General features: G+C 39.5%; 1 protein-coding gene across 1 annotated transcript in view; it reads right to left on the minus strand.

Moving 5' to 3' along the window:
• Window positions 1-15,195, minus strand: part of XPO5 (exportin 5) — a 58,136-nt gene that overhangs the window by 13,583 nt on the left and 29,358 nt on the right. Inside the window, exons 16-20 of the mRNA XM_037519783.2 lie at window positions 14,133-14,174; window positions 13,527-13,616; window positions 12,630-12,829; window positions 11,977-12,076; window positions 10,943-11,124 (exon numbers count right to left, since the gene is read on the minus strand). Of these exons, the coding sequence (XP_037375680.1) occupies window positions 10,943-11,124; window positions 11,977-12,076; window positions 12,630-12,829; window positions 13,527-13,616; window positions 14,133-14,174 (614 nt within the window). The remainder of the gene's footprint in view (window positions 1-10,942; window positions 11,125-11,976; window positions 12,077-12,629; window positions 12,830-13,526; window positions 13,617-14,132; window positions 14,175-15,195) is intronic.

Genomic DNA, 15,195 nt, shown 5'->3' on the forward strand with positions numbered 1-15,195 from the left:
ACCACCTTGGTTAATTACTATGCATTTTATTTTTATTCTTTATGCATACAAGATCTGGGGCACAGGCCAGAGGTGTTGGGGGTGAGAGGATCACCAGAGACAGAGTGGGGAACAGACAGGCAAACTGACTGAAATATATTACTGAGGGGAGCAGCTGGTGAGACAGGAGAGGTCTGCTGTGCCATGTGGGTATCTCCCTGGCTGGGGATCTAACTCGTGCTTCAGTGGCTGAAGATAGCTTCATAGGGTGCATCATTAACTCCCTGTACCACCAGGGAGGCCCTGCATTTTGTAAATATTGTAAATTGTTTTTTTTTTTTTTTTTTTTACAATTTCTTCTTTATCTGTGTAGAGAAATACAACTGATTTTTGCTTGGTGACCTCGTATTGTTACTTTGTTGAATTCATGAATTAGTTTTAAGAACTTTTTGGTGGAGTCGTTAGGGTTTTTGACAAAAAAGATCATCTGAAACAGAAAAGCAGTTTTACTTACTGCTTTTCAATTTACATGACTTTTCTTTCTTTTTCTTGCCTAAATGCTCTGGTTAGAACTTTCAGTACTTTTTGAATAAAAGTGGTTACAGGGCCTCCCTGATGGCACAGCGGTTGAGTGCTGGGTTGCGAAGCTGCCCACGGCCTCTGCAGCACCGGTTCGATCCCTGGCTGCTCCCTGGCCACTGGAGGAGGGTCCCGCATGGTGCGCAAACCTGTCCTGCCACCCGCTGCTCCCCTCAGCAGTGTACTTCGGTCCTTCTGCCTGCTCTGCTCCCTGCTCTGGCTCTGGTGAATTCTCTCACCCTCCCGCGCTTCTGACTGTACCCAGTGCTTGTATTAATAAATAAAGATAAATCTTTTTTTTTTTTTTTTTTTTTAAAGTGGTTACAGTGGTAATACTTGCTTTGCTCCTGATTTTAGAGGAAAAAGCATTTGGTGTTTTACCATTGGGTATCATGTTTACTGTTTTTTTTTCCTTTACTTGTGGCTTATATTATGTTGTAGTTTCCCTCTATTCCTAATTTTTAAAAAAAGATTTATATATGCATAGAACTGGGGTGGAGACCAGAGATATGGGTGGGGGGAGAAGATTCATCAGAGACAGAGTGGGGAGCAAAACAGATTCACTGAAATACACTGCTAAGGGGAACAGTGGACGAGACAGGGGAAGTCTGCTGCGCCATCTGTAGGTTAGCTTCCTGGCTGGGGATCAAACTTAGGCCCTTTTGGTGACAGAGCTGACTTAACCCCAGGCCAACATGGAGACCCTATTCCTAATTTTTGTTTTGTGTTTTTATTATGAAATGTCAAAGTTTGTTAAAATCTATTCCCTCATAGAATAGATCCCCCCCTCCATTTTGTTGGTGTGGTAAATTACACTGATCAGGTTTCATGTTGAACCATCCTTGCATTCCAAGTATAAATCCCACTGGTTATGGTATTTAGAATACTTTTATTATGCTGCTGAATTGTTTTCAGAGTATTTTATTGAAGAATTTTTTTTATCAATGCTCTTCAGGGATATTGGTGAGCAATTTTCTTTTGGTATATTAGTTTAGCTTTGAATCAGAGTTATGTTGGTGAGTTAGGAAGTGTTCTGTTCACTTCAATTTTTCGGAAAAGCTTGAGATGGATTTGTACTAGTTCTTTAAATGTTTGGTAGACTTCACCACTAAAGCATTCAGGTCTAGGATTTTTCTTTGTCAGTGGATTTTAAATTACTGATTCAATCTCCTTACTAGTTACAGGTCTATTCAGATTTTCTATTTCTTCATGATTTAGACTTAGGTTCTGTTTTAAGGAACTTGTCCATTTAATCTAGGTTATTATATTATTTTGGTGTATAATTGTTCATTGTACTCTTTAGAATGCTTTTTTTTTTTGCTTTGATAGAATTAGTTAATTCTACCATTTTTATTCTGATTTTAGTGATTTGAGTTTTTGATTATTTTTCTATTCACTATTCATTTATCACTGCTCTAATCTTTATTACTTCCTTTTGCTAATTTTGGGTTTTGTTTGTTGTTTTCTTTTCTTTTTTTTTTTTTAAGATTTATTTATTTCTACAAGCACTGGGTACAGTCAGAAGCACGGGAGGGTGAAAGAATTCACCAGAGCCAGAGCGGGGAGCAGAGCAGGCAGAAGGACCGAAGTACACTGCTGAAGGGAGCAGTGGGCAACAGGAGAGGTCTGCGCGCCATGTGGGACCCTCCTCTGGTGGCCGGGGAGCAGCCAGGGATCAAACCGGTGCTGTAGAGGCTGCGGGCAGCTTCGCAACCCAGCACTCAACCGCTGCGCCACCAAGGAGGCCCGGGTTTTGTTTGTTTTCTAACTTAAGTTGTAAAGTCAGACTGCTGATTTGAGATTTTTGTTTTTTAACATCAGCATTTATAGCTACAGATACTACTGTTTTCACTAAACATGCTAAGTTTTGTACATTGTTTGTTTTCATTTGTCTCTTAAGTATTTTCTAATTTCCTTTGTAATTTATTCTTTGATATATTGTTTAAAAGTGTATTATTTAATTTCTAAAATTTTGTTGATTTTCCAGTTTTCCTTTTGTTACTTGTTATTTATTTCTAACTTCAGCCTGTTGTAGTCAGAAAAGATTCTTTGAGTGCTATCTTTTAAAAATCTATTGAGATTTGATATGTGGATTTGTTTTGGTGGTTTTAAGTTGTGTCTATGCCAAAGATCCATCTGAGATACAGACTTCTCAGGTTTTTCCAGAGTCATTCCCTGATCAAGCATGGTCATATTCTAATTTTCCTTTTATATGCAGTTGTTTTGGAATATCCTAGTTTTAAAGTCTGGCTCCAAAAAGGGCAAGAAGTGATAAATGGAGGGGGAGGGTGCTGGCCCTTTAAATATCTTGAAAGTAACTTCAGCCAGAGGGGGAGATGCAGGCAACAATGGGGGTGAAGGGCAACAATAATGTCTGCCTGCTTTTCTATACCTCTGTGATCAAAAGTAGCAATCAATTACCATGTTGGCTGGTCAGGGTTTATTATGGCCACCCTGACTCTATCAAGCTGTATATAATCTGTTCCAGAAATGTGCATGGCTGCCTACTATGGGGCTGGGGTGAGGGTGGGGGATGGTGGGCTGCTACAACACTAAGAATTGAAATTGATCAGAATAAATCACAATTTATTGTTCAAATCTTTCCCTGGAAGTTGGAAGACTTCAACAGGTACCAGAGTTATAGCAGAATTATATATATTCAATTCTGCCAGTGCAACTGCTAACTAGGTAGGAAAACAGATTCATAATGTTTCCTATTCTACCATCTTTCTGGACACTGTGTTTTATACAATTAAATATATTAACCTTTAACTTATATTCAGTCTTCCTATGTCTTGATAAATCATTTACTGGCTGATACCACAAATATTGTCTAAAAGTTTTACGTTTACGGTTTTAATCCATTTGAAATTTACTTTTGTATATTGTGACAATTAGGAATCCAATTTTTCCCTTGCAGAACACAAGTGCCCCTGTATTATGTCTTTAATAGTTTATCCTTTTCTCACTGGCTTGTATTACTTCTGCCATATATCAATCTGCCACACATACCTGGGTATCTTTCTAGATACTTTTACCATTGTATTGAAACCATCATCACCACTGAAGGATTTCTGCTTAAAAATTAACTTGTATGAGATTAATTTTCTGAATCAGGAGTAAGATAGCAAATATTTTAGACATAGCCAGTTATATGCTGTCCTGATTACTGTGCTCTGACACTTAAGCACAACAGAAGCTTTAGACAATAAGCAAATGACTGGGCATGGTATATTCCAATAAAACTTTATTTATAAAATATTCAGGGCCACCCTGGTGATGCAAAGGGTTAAGTCTCAGCACTATGAAGCTATCTGCAGCATGAGTTCAATCCCTGGCCAGGGAGTTACCCACATGGCACAACAGACCTCTCCTGTCTTGCTCACTGCTCTCCTCAGCAGTGCATTTCAGTCAATCTGCCTGTTCTGCTCCCCAGTCTGTCTCTGGTGAATCCTCTCACCACCACCCCTTCCACACCTCTGGCGTGCACCCCAGCTCTTGCATGAATTAGTAAAATAAATTGGGCCTCCCCTGGTGGTGCAGGCGGTTGACCGCAGCACTGTGAAGCTGTCTGTAGCCCCTGCAGCACAAGTTTGATCCCAGCCGGCTGGTCGGCCAGGGAGAATCCCCACAGAGCATGGCAGACCTCTCCTTTCTCGCCCGCTGCTTCCCTCAGCAGTGTATTTTGTTTGTCTGCCTGTTCTGCTCCCTGCTCTGTCTCTGGTGAATCCTCTCATCCTCCCACACATCTGGCCTGTACACCGGTTCTTGTATACATGAATAAATAAATCTTAAAAAAATAAAACAAGTAAAATAAATCTTAAAATTAAAAAAAAAAAAACTTGAAAAATATTCAGAAGCCTCTATGTGGCCTTCTCGGTCTGGTTTCTTTCAGTTAGCATAATGTTTTCAAGGTTCACCCACACTGTAGTACTATCAGCATTGCATCCCTTCCTATAGCCAAATAACATACCATTGTATGTATATACCATATTTTTCTTCATTTATCCACTGATGGACATTTGGAATGTCTTACCACTTGGCTGTTGTCATATAGTGCTGCTAGGATATTAAGAAGTATTTGTCTGAGTACCTGATTGCAAATCTTTTTGGTATACACATAGGAGGGGAACTGCTGGACAATGTAGTAATTCTATTTTTTTTAAAGCATACTTTTCATGTACTGTATTTGTTTCTAAGTGCTTCTTTACTTTTTTTTTAAGATTTTTTTTTTTTAAGATTTATTTATTTATACATACAAGAGCTGGGGCACAGGCCAGAGGTGTGGGAGGTGAGAGGATTCACCAGAGACAGAGTGGGGAACAGAACAGGCAGATTGACTGAAGTACACTGAGGGGAGCAGCGGGCAAGTCAGGAGAGGTCCGCTGTGCCATGTGGGCTGCTCCCTGGCCAGCCGGGGGATTGAACTCGTGCTGCAGAGGCTGCGGACAGCCTCATAGGTTGTGTCTCAACCCCTTATGTCACCAAAGAGGCCCAGTAATTCTATTTTTAACTTTCTAAGAAATTGCCAAATTGTCTCTGAATCATTTTTTGTTTCTACTAGCAATGTTCAAAAGATTCAATTTCTTTATATTCTTGTCATCACCTGTTATTTTCTTCTTTTACATTATTACCATCCTACTAATGTGAAGTGATAGGTCATTATGCTTTTTATTTTTATTTATTTATTTTTTATTTTTTTTAAAGATTTATTCTTTTTTTTTTTTTTTTAAATAGAGGCATGCTTTATTTATTTATTTGTTTGTTTGTTTCTTTATACATGCACTGGGTACAGTCAGAAGCGCAGGAGTGTGAGAGAATTCACCAGAGCCAGAGCGGGGAGCAGAGCAGGCAGAAGGACCGAAGTACACTGCTGAGGGGAGCAGTGGGCGGCAGGAGAGGTCTGCGCGCCATGTGGGACCCTCCTCCGGTGGCCGGGGAGCAGCCGGGGATCGAACCGGCCGCAGAGGCCGCGGGCAGCTTCGCAACCCAGCGCTCAACCGCTGCGCCACCGGGGAGGCCCGATTTATTCATTTTTATACAAGAATTGGGGTACAGGCCAGAGATGCGGGGTGTGAGAGGATTCACCAGAGACAGAGTGGGGAACAGAACAGACAGACTGACCAAATATACCACTGAGGGGAGCAGCGGGCGAGACAGGAGAGGTGTGTCCCGCCATGTGGGTTTCTCCCTGGCTGGCCGGGTCATCAAACTCATGCTGCAGTGGCTACAGATTGCTTCATAGGTTGCGTTTTAACCCCTGCACCACCAGGGAGGCCCCATTATGCTTTTTAAAGTAGCAGTCTTTTAAAGTAGCAGTCACTTTAGAGAATTGCAGGTATTTTTCCAGCAGGTAGTGCTGTGGTTTTATTGTAGGGATGTGTGTGTTTGCATGTGTGCACGTGTGTTTCCCAACTTCCATAACTCAGAAATGACCTTGTAGCCAGTCAGGGAGTGGGGAAGGGGCTTGGAAGGGTCTAATTGTTAGTGGCAATGTGCTGGGCACGGGTGGGATGGTTGTTTGGTTTGTGGCACCAGTTATCTCTCCTCTCTAGCATTCCAGTGCTAAGATTCTGCAGTCTGTGCACTGTCAACATGCTTAACAAGGTTAGTACCAGTCCTCAATGGTAGCAGGGGAGAATGCCGCTCAGCCCACTCTTATTTTTCTCTGGGGACCTGGCCTGCTGGGAGTACCCCAGCTCCTTTGCATGTGTTTCCCCTCACATGGGTGTGTGACTGTACACTGCTCAATTCTTTCCTCCCCAAGGCTGATGGCTGAGCAGCAGCACTGCAAGGTAGTTGGTATGGCCACAGACCACAGCTTCTGGGCATTTCTCTCTTCCCATCTTGTTTAATGAAGTATGAATCTCCCTAGTGTCCTTTCTGGTGTGGTCTGTGGTGGTATCTTTTTTCCAAGAGGTGCTCCAGTCTCACCCCTAGACACAGGATCCTTTGGTTTAGTGCTTTTCTAGATAGTTTTCAGATTATGCTCCTGGAAGCAAAGCAAGGAACCTTTTCTGTGCCGACTTAATCCTCTTCCATTTGGGTTGCTTTAACAGAAGACCACTGATGACTCCTTCATAACGACATTGTTGAAGTCACTATAGTTTTGATTTACATTTCCCTAATGACTAATGATGATGAATATTTTTTCACAGGCTTATTGGTCATTCTTTGGAGAAATGTCTATATAACTTCTTTGTCCACTTTTAAATTGGGTTGTCTTTTTCTGTATGTCTAGAAACTTCATGCCAGCATCAACCTATTTTGATTGTTAGAACTTTGTAGTAAGTTTTAAAGTGGAAAAGTTTGAGGCCCTCAATGTTGTTCTTTGATTATTTTGACTTTTTATGGGCCCCTTGCAATTCCAGTATCAATCTAAAGATTGGCTTTTCCACTTGTGCAAAAAAGGCTGTTAGTTTTCAGTTTGTAAATCTATTCTTTTTTTTTTTTTTTTTTTTGGTGGGACCCTCGCTGGTGGCCGGGGATCAAACTGGCACTGCAGAGGCTGCGGGCAGCCTTGCAACCCAGCACTCAACCGCTGCGCCACCAGGGGAGGCCGTGTACATTCTTGGTCAAATTTATTCATAGGATCTTTATGCTTTTGAATGCTATTGTAAATGAAATTATTTTCTTACTTTCCCTTTGGGAAAGTATTCATGATGAATAAATGATCACAACTGTGCACTAGTTGATTTTGTATCCTATAACTTTGTGGAATCTATTTGTTAACAATGATTCATTTATTAGTAACAATTTTGTTTTGTTTTTTCTTTTACTTTTCTATGTTACTTGTGAATAGAGATAGTTTTACTTTTCTCCAATATGTAAGTCTTCTACTTCTTTTCCCTGCCTAGTTGTATTATCTGGGATTTCTAGTATGCAATGTTTAAAAGCAGTGCCATAAGGTGACATCCTTGTTTTAATCCAGATGGTAGGGGGAAAGCTATCCATCTTTGACCACTGATGTAAGTCATTGACTTTTCATAAAAATAATTTTTCATTTTGAGCAAGTTTGTGAGGGAAAAAACCAACTACCTGTTTTTAATTTTAAAATGTGATCGCGATTCCAAAATGTAATTAAAAAACAGAAAAGCTAGCGCATCAGATGTTATGTATTTCTTATAGTCTCCTCTCCTGCTTAGGGAGATGGTACCACGGTGGCTGTACCTTACACTCAGAAGCAGTGGTAAGAGGACTCAGTATCTACTGCTCAGATATCTCTGACTCTGTGTCAGAGACAGACATAGACAACCCTAGTAGGATTCAGGCTCCTGTAATCCTACCTTTTCTGATATACTTGCAAGTTAGAGCTCTAATCTCTTACATGAAAAGGAAGTAGTCATCGCTTAGCAACAAAAAAGGGACAAACAAGTGATATTATAAGTTTTGTATAATCTATACCTATCTGAAATATTCTTGATATCACCGCTAACAGTACAATCACAAAGCTTATAAACAAGACTTCACAAATAAAAAGATTTCAATAAAACATATAGAAGACATATGTAACAAACTTCAATTTAAGGAAAAAGCTATTATTCTAAACAAATAATGATGACAATGAAACTTTGAGACCCAGAGAGTTCTGTTTTCCACATGTGACCTATCTAACACACAAGGAGCAAACACTGTCCAACAGAAATATAATGTAGGTCACATAAATGAACTTACAATTTTCTGTCAAACTTTAAAAAGTGAAAATAAACAGGCTAAATTAACATTTTATTTAACCCAATGTATCAAAAGAATTATTTTAACATGTTATCAGTATAAAAATGATTTATGAGAGAATTATTAATATTCTAAAAATAGAATATTCATATTCTATTTTTATACCAGGTTTTGAAATCGGGTTTGTATTTTACACTTAAGTATCTCTGAGTTCAGATTAGCCACATTTTAAGTGCTCGATAGCTAGCAACACCTTCTTTGTTTACCAAACACAGCTCCATTTCACAACTGGTAGAAATATAAATTAGTACACCACTTTAGAAAACTATCTGGTTCTATCTGTGAAAACTGAAAATACACACACCTTATAGAGTAGAAGAGTAGAAAAAATTCTACTCCTATTTGTGGGATTCTAGTCTTACCTAGCAGAAATTATATATACACCAAAAGATACAAGAATGTTAACAGCAGCACTTATTTGTAACAATAAAAAACTGGAAAATGTTCAAAAAGATTGATGTTAAAAGGATATGATTACAGGGCCTCCCTGGTGGCATAGGGATTAAAGTCTCAGCACTATTAAGCTATCCAGGCCAGGGAGCTAACCCACATGGTGCAGACCTCTCCTGTCTCGCCTGCTGCTTCTCTCAGCTGTGTATTTCAGTCAGTCTACCTGTTCTGCTTCCCACTCTATCTCTGGTGAATCCTCTCACCTCCTGCACCTCTGGCCTATAACCCAGTTCTTATATGCATAAATAAAAATAAATCTTAAAAAAATAAAAAAGGATATGTTATAGCAGTTTCACGCACTGGAATACCATATTAGCAAAGAGAATGAACAAACCACAACTATATACAGCAACATAGATGAAGCTTACAAACATGACATTAAACAACAGAAGCAAGACATGAAAAGGTACATGTTTCTGACTCCATTTATATAAAGCTCAAAATACTAGACAAAATGTTAAACAAGGGGCTGGCCTTGAGGGGCAGGTAATAATTGAAAAGTGGTATTGGGTGAGGCTGTTTCTTGATCTGGCTTTTGATTACATGGATGTGTCTACTTTGTGAAAATTCATCTACATTCACTCTTCATTCGGGCCTTTTTTTTTATATACACTATACTTTAAGAAAGAATTTACCATAAAAGCTAGACAAGATACTTATAGCTCTAGCTACACACTATTGCTAACTGCTCCATAACTACAGTCAACATTTTCAAAATACCTTTGACTGACTCTGGCATTTCCCAAAAGCACTGAACACTTAGAAAAGTATCAAGCTCAACCATATTGTTCTTATGACCTCCTAGCCCAATTAGAATGAACCTTGTCTCCAGGTCTTGGGTCTCAGCACATGCACTGTGGGCACCAGTCTAAAAGATTCAGTTGAGGAGTCTTCTACTATCTGACTATCACTTTTACATTTCTTTAAGCTATAGAAGAGCCTTTTGGTTTTAAAAACATCAACAGGGATACAAACCTTTTCTAGACTGTTTTACTACCTTCTCAATAAGCAAGGCATATTTCCTTATTCTTTCTTCCTTCTGAAATCAGAATAAAATGATGTCTCTTTCTACAACACGCGACAGTGACAACTCTTTCAGATACTCTAGCCATTCACTTTGGCAAACGTTAACCGAAAACCACTGATTCTTAAAAGCTTATGGTCTGGGACATCTGTTACTAGCAGAATGTCCTGGATGTGAAAATTTAAGTTTGCTCAGTTGAGACTCTGCTCTGACACCATGTATAAGAGGTCAAAAGCACTAGAACAGACCTCTGACTTGAAACCCAGAAATACTCAAGTTTTGCTTTGGCTAATAAGAACTGAATTCTATCCAAAACCTCTTTCTCTGTAAAAAGCATTCCCCAAATCATCAAATGTATATGAAGTATAACAATAGATCTAGACTTGGCCTACTTCCACTTGAATATATTAGCTCATGTGATTTGTAACAGTGATTCTGAACCTTGAATATGCACACAAACACCGAGGGGTCTTGTTATGCAGGTTTTGATTTATATGTCTGGGGTAGGGCCCTGATTCTTTATTTCAAACAAGGTGCTGATGTTGAGGATGCAGCTTGGGAAGTAAAGACCTAGGAAACTTTACCTAGTAAAGACCTAGGCAGAACATATTTCATGCCTGCCTTTGGCAAGTTCAGCTTGTAGATGTTTGGTTCATTTGCTATCAGTCATTACTAGCAAGTTCAGATTAGTTCATTTCAATGCCACCTAGAGAAGTACCCTACAGAACCGTCCTTTTTCCAATGAGCAATTCATTCAGTGGAAAAAATTAAGCCAAATAAAACTTTAAGTAAAGAGTAGGGATGAAGTATAAACAAGTAGGAGAGGAACACAGAAGAGATTCAAACTGAGAAAAGGTATTTTGGGATTAACCCTCATTGAGGCTATGTTCATGGAATGTAAAACTTATGTAAATGGAGAAGGTTCTTTTGGAAATAAAGTCTTCCTTCTCTATTGCTTGTCAGGCAATAAACCGAGTTCTTGCTCTGCTTTAAAGAACAACAAAAACCCCACAAGAGTGAGCTAGTGTTATTTTTTAAAAAAGGAGACCCCTTCTAGAAAGAAAGCCCTTGTCCCTCCATTTACACCACCATGATTTGAAGAAATACATAGGTAATTTTTGAGATTCTTAAGGTAAAAAATTAAAGAGAAAAAAAAAAACCATTATTTTGACTCACCTTATAAGGGCAAGCAAATTGTCAAGAAGTTTCAGAATCTGTTCTGTGCAGGGGTTACGGAAGATTGGATTTCCACTAGGTGAATAACCCACCACAAACCCCCCAGCTTTGGCCTCTTCTAGGTCGGTGGGCCAGCAAGTTCGTTTCACAACACCCAGAATGCTATACACACAAAAGCTCATCTACAGAAAAACATAAAAATGAAAGGTAAACATAAAAGGGGGCAGAAAAGACCAAAGAGCTATTATTTTGCAAGGTTATGGTAAAAGTGACACAGAGGCCAGAGAGATGGAAAAGATCCCTCCCTCTCCAATCGCTGTTCTTTCCTTTAAGGTCAAATCCAGGACGGGTCCTGTCACTGCCATCTTCAGGACCAGTGGTAGGCTCTAGAAGATTCCCTTTCATGAGGCTATCCTTCCAGAGGCTGTAGTGACACTCATAGGACCCCAATTAGAAGGTAGATTGAACATGCTTCAAACAAATGTTTAGATTGCCAACATTTCACCTTTTTTATGAGTTGTTTTCAACTGTCTAGCTTGGGCCTTGACGGCTTTTGCCCTAATCCTTAAATCATGATACTCTCAACCAACCTACTAGTTGCCAGGATAAATTAGTGTGAGTTTGCCAAAATGGAGCCAGGAAATGTGCTTATTTGAATAGCAAGGAAAATCTCAGATTTGCAAGTTAGGCCATCACAGGACTTCACATGCCAGAGAGCAATGGCAGGGAGGACTCACCCTGCTGACCAAGTTCTGACCTACTTCCTCATTACACCTTCAGTCTTCAGAGCTACTTAGAGATCCTTAAAGCCAAAATAATGACTTCATAGAAAAGACCATCTGCTCTGCAGTGGGAACTAACTCAAGAATTCAAGACTAAAGAAGAAAAGAAAGGAGACGCTTAGGGAAGCAGAGACTCCCAGATTTCTCACCCATATAGAAAAACATAAATCTACGAGAAACTTGACAAATGACAACACGCTACTCCTGCCCATAGCCACTGCAACTTCCCATTCCCAGTAGAAGCTTACTTACTCGTGCACGGTTTAAGCCACAGGGATCCTCCAGGCCTGGGTCACAGCTTTTCCCATCTGCACCCACAAAGGCAATAAAAGCATCAACATCTGACAGCACTCTGAAAGTGGGAGAGGGGAAGACAATTTATACCATGACTTTAAGCAAGGACAATTTCTTCCACAAAAGCTGATAAGCTATGATTATTTGGCCCCAGAACACAGTTGTTATAGCAAGAGGAGCATAATCTCATTTGAAAGTCTAAACTTCTTTTCCTACTTCTGAATGTTATTTGTAACACTTTAAGAATCAAACAGGATACAAAAGGAAGATATTCGGGCACAAGAGTGTGAGCTCCTACTTTGTATGGCACCTACTAACTGTCTTCATTTCTCTACATGAGCTGGTGCTGCAACGCAGACACCACAGAGATGGTCTTTTGACACATTATTTAGTTTTACTGATTTTCTCTCCCTCCTTGTACCTCTGTACAGCAAGGCAGTGTTCTGTTGATTAGACTACAATACTGGTTTTTTAGTGGTTTTCAGATATCAATGATAATGTCATTGCAACTTGATATCCTTACACCCCCACCTCAGCATAGCTTTTGAAACACAATGGGCACTTGAAAGTGAGGGTTAGAGTGAGGGTCAGAGACAAAGGATCTTCTTTACCTGTGCATGTCTGCGGAAAGCCAGATGCTGGCCACTGGTGCCATCAGCTCCTCTAGGAATACCTTTTGACGCTCATAGTTCTTGAATTGGTTGCTAATGAGAACCAAGGCTTCCATGAGGGTACATTTCTCCATTTGTGTTAGCAGTAACTCATTGGAAAGGAGTTGCTTCACATGATTGTATAACATGTCAAAATTGGGCTACAGATTAGAGAAAAACCAGAGGTGGTGATGGTCAGGGAGAGGTGGTCACTCAAGGAAGGTGAAAAGAGAGCATCCCCAGGAATGTCAGGTCTATAAGACTATCACTTAGTAATTTAGTAATAACATTCTTCTTTTTATTGAACAAATAAGGCAATTTAGGCAGGAGATGGTTCTTGTCTTATTTGGGTAACTACATTTCCATATTACAACTGAAAACATTTTTTATATCAACTTTTATACCGTCTTCATAGACAAAGATGAATTTATATAGAGAGAGAAACAAATCACTACTGTGTAATCTGAGAAGGAATGTCTGGTTAATTTGTAATATGGAGTAGTGTTAAATTTCTTAGAGCTATCTTCCAAAAAAAAAAAAAAAAAAAAAAAAAAAATGGGATTGCACCCAGCTTCTGTCAAGATTAGGCACATAACTTGCAGTAGTTAAGAACATCCTGATGGGGAAAACCAGGTCATCTGTATGACCAAAATGATATAACTCTTCATTCTGAGAGAATATATTTTCATTGTTAATTCCACTAAGCAGGAAAGGAAAAAGATACCAACAGAAGAATACTTACTCTAAGTAAGGCTAGAGTTCCTAGTTTTCCCTTTAAAATTAGGACTGAATTTACAGAGAAATGTAAACAAGCTCAACAGATCTAAGTGGCTACCTGGTGAGAGTCCAGTGGCTTACCAGGACAAGATGGGGGTAGTCACGACACATCTTGATGATGGAAGAACAAGCATGTCTCCGCACATTCCTTACTGCCCTGGTTCTAGGGGCCTGGGAAGATAAATTCAACAAATTTTAAAATAATTTTCACAAGCTGCTTAGAACCATGTGAGTATTGCTTTCAGAGGCAAATTCACAATTATCACAACTTGGGAGTATAATGGAGTGACATTCATAGTCACTATGAATCCACATGTTTCCTGCTTCGCTTGAGTATCTTCAGTGGAAAAACACCATCTATAGCCTTTACTAACCTCTTCCATTTATTAAAAAATTGACTGTGTGCAAAGCACAGGCTTACTTCATTTTACTGTGCTTTGCTTCACTGTGCTTTGTAGGTAGTGCAAATGTGGCAACCCTGCATGGAACAAATCTATTGGAGTTATTTTCCCCAACAACATATGCTCAGTTCATGTCTCTGTGTCACACTTGATTATAGACATTGTTTTTAAAGACAATGCTACTGTGCACTTAATATATTAAGTACAGTGAATATCTCTGAGGTATGCCTGTATTCATATTTTGCTCTCAAGAAGTTATAACATACGGTTGAATTAATGGTCTTACCTTACTTTCTTCAATAGTTTCAAAAGTGACAGATGAAAATAACTAAGGAGAAGGAAAAAAAGGGTCATTCATCAGTACTAAAGGCGTATTTTTAAACAGTAGTTATAAAGTTTCCAACAAAATTCCAAAAGTGCAAACAATATGCTAACATAAGGATTTTCAATTGGTATTTACAAAGTTCCAGATGTTTTCTCTGATTAACTCTACAAGATGCTTGAGACTTGCAATTTTATCCAACATTTTATAAAGATAAAGGTCATAGATCATGTGCCACATGAACATGAATGAAGAAAATTCAATTATGAGAGTACAGACGGTTGACTCAATCACTCTGTCCAGAGACGTTTAACTAGTAGAGTTTTATTTCTATTTTTATTTATGTAAGTTTTAATACAGATTTTCAGTGAGGGGATTTTTTCAACCTCATTGGTTCTACTTTTACTTTCCATTTTTATCTGCTACATAACTTGAATCAAGTCTCTTCAAGTCTTTGTTCTTATTTCTCTACTTTGTGCTGATGAGCATGTTATATGAATTGGAGAGATAAGGCCTCCCTGGTGGCACAAAGGGTTAAGCACCACACTATGAAGCAATCCACAGCCTCTGATCCCTGGCCAGGGAGAAACCCACATGGCGAGGCAGACCTCTCCTGTCTCACCCACTGCTCCCCTCAGCAGTGTACTTCAGTCAATCTACCTGTTCTGTTCCCCACTCTGTGTCTGGTGGATCCTCTCACCCCCCATATCTCTGGCCTGTACCCCAGTTCTTATATGCACAAATAAATAAATCTTAAAAAAAAAAAGAATTGGAGAGATAATTTGTTGATATGAAATAACTGACTTCCCCCTTTCCTTTCCTTTTTTTTTGATGTTTATTTATTTGTTTGTTTGTTTTGTTTATACAAGCACTGGGTACAGTCAGAAGCGCGGGAGGGTGAGAGAATTCACCAGAGCCAGAGCGGGGAGCAGAGCAGGCAGAAGGACCTAAGTACACTGCTGAGGGGAGCAGCGGGCGGCAGGAGAGGTCTGCGCGCCAGGCGGGACCCTCCTCTGGGGGCCAGGGA

The sequence above is a fragment of the Talpa occidentalis genome, unplaced genomic scaffold (assembly GCF_014898055.3).
Source record: "Talpa occidentalis isolate TD23 unplaced genomic scaffold, MPIMG_talOcc4v2.1 talOcc4.2, whole genome shotgun sequence".
NCBI lineage: Eukaryota > Metazoa > Chordata > Mammalia > Eulipotyphla > Talpidae > Talpa > Talpa occidentalis.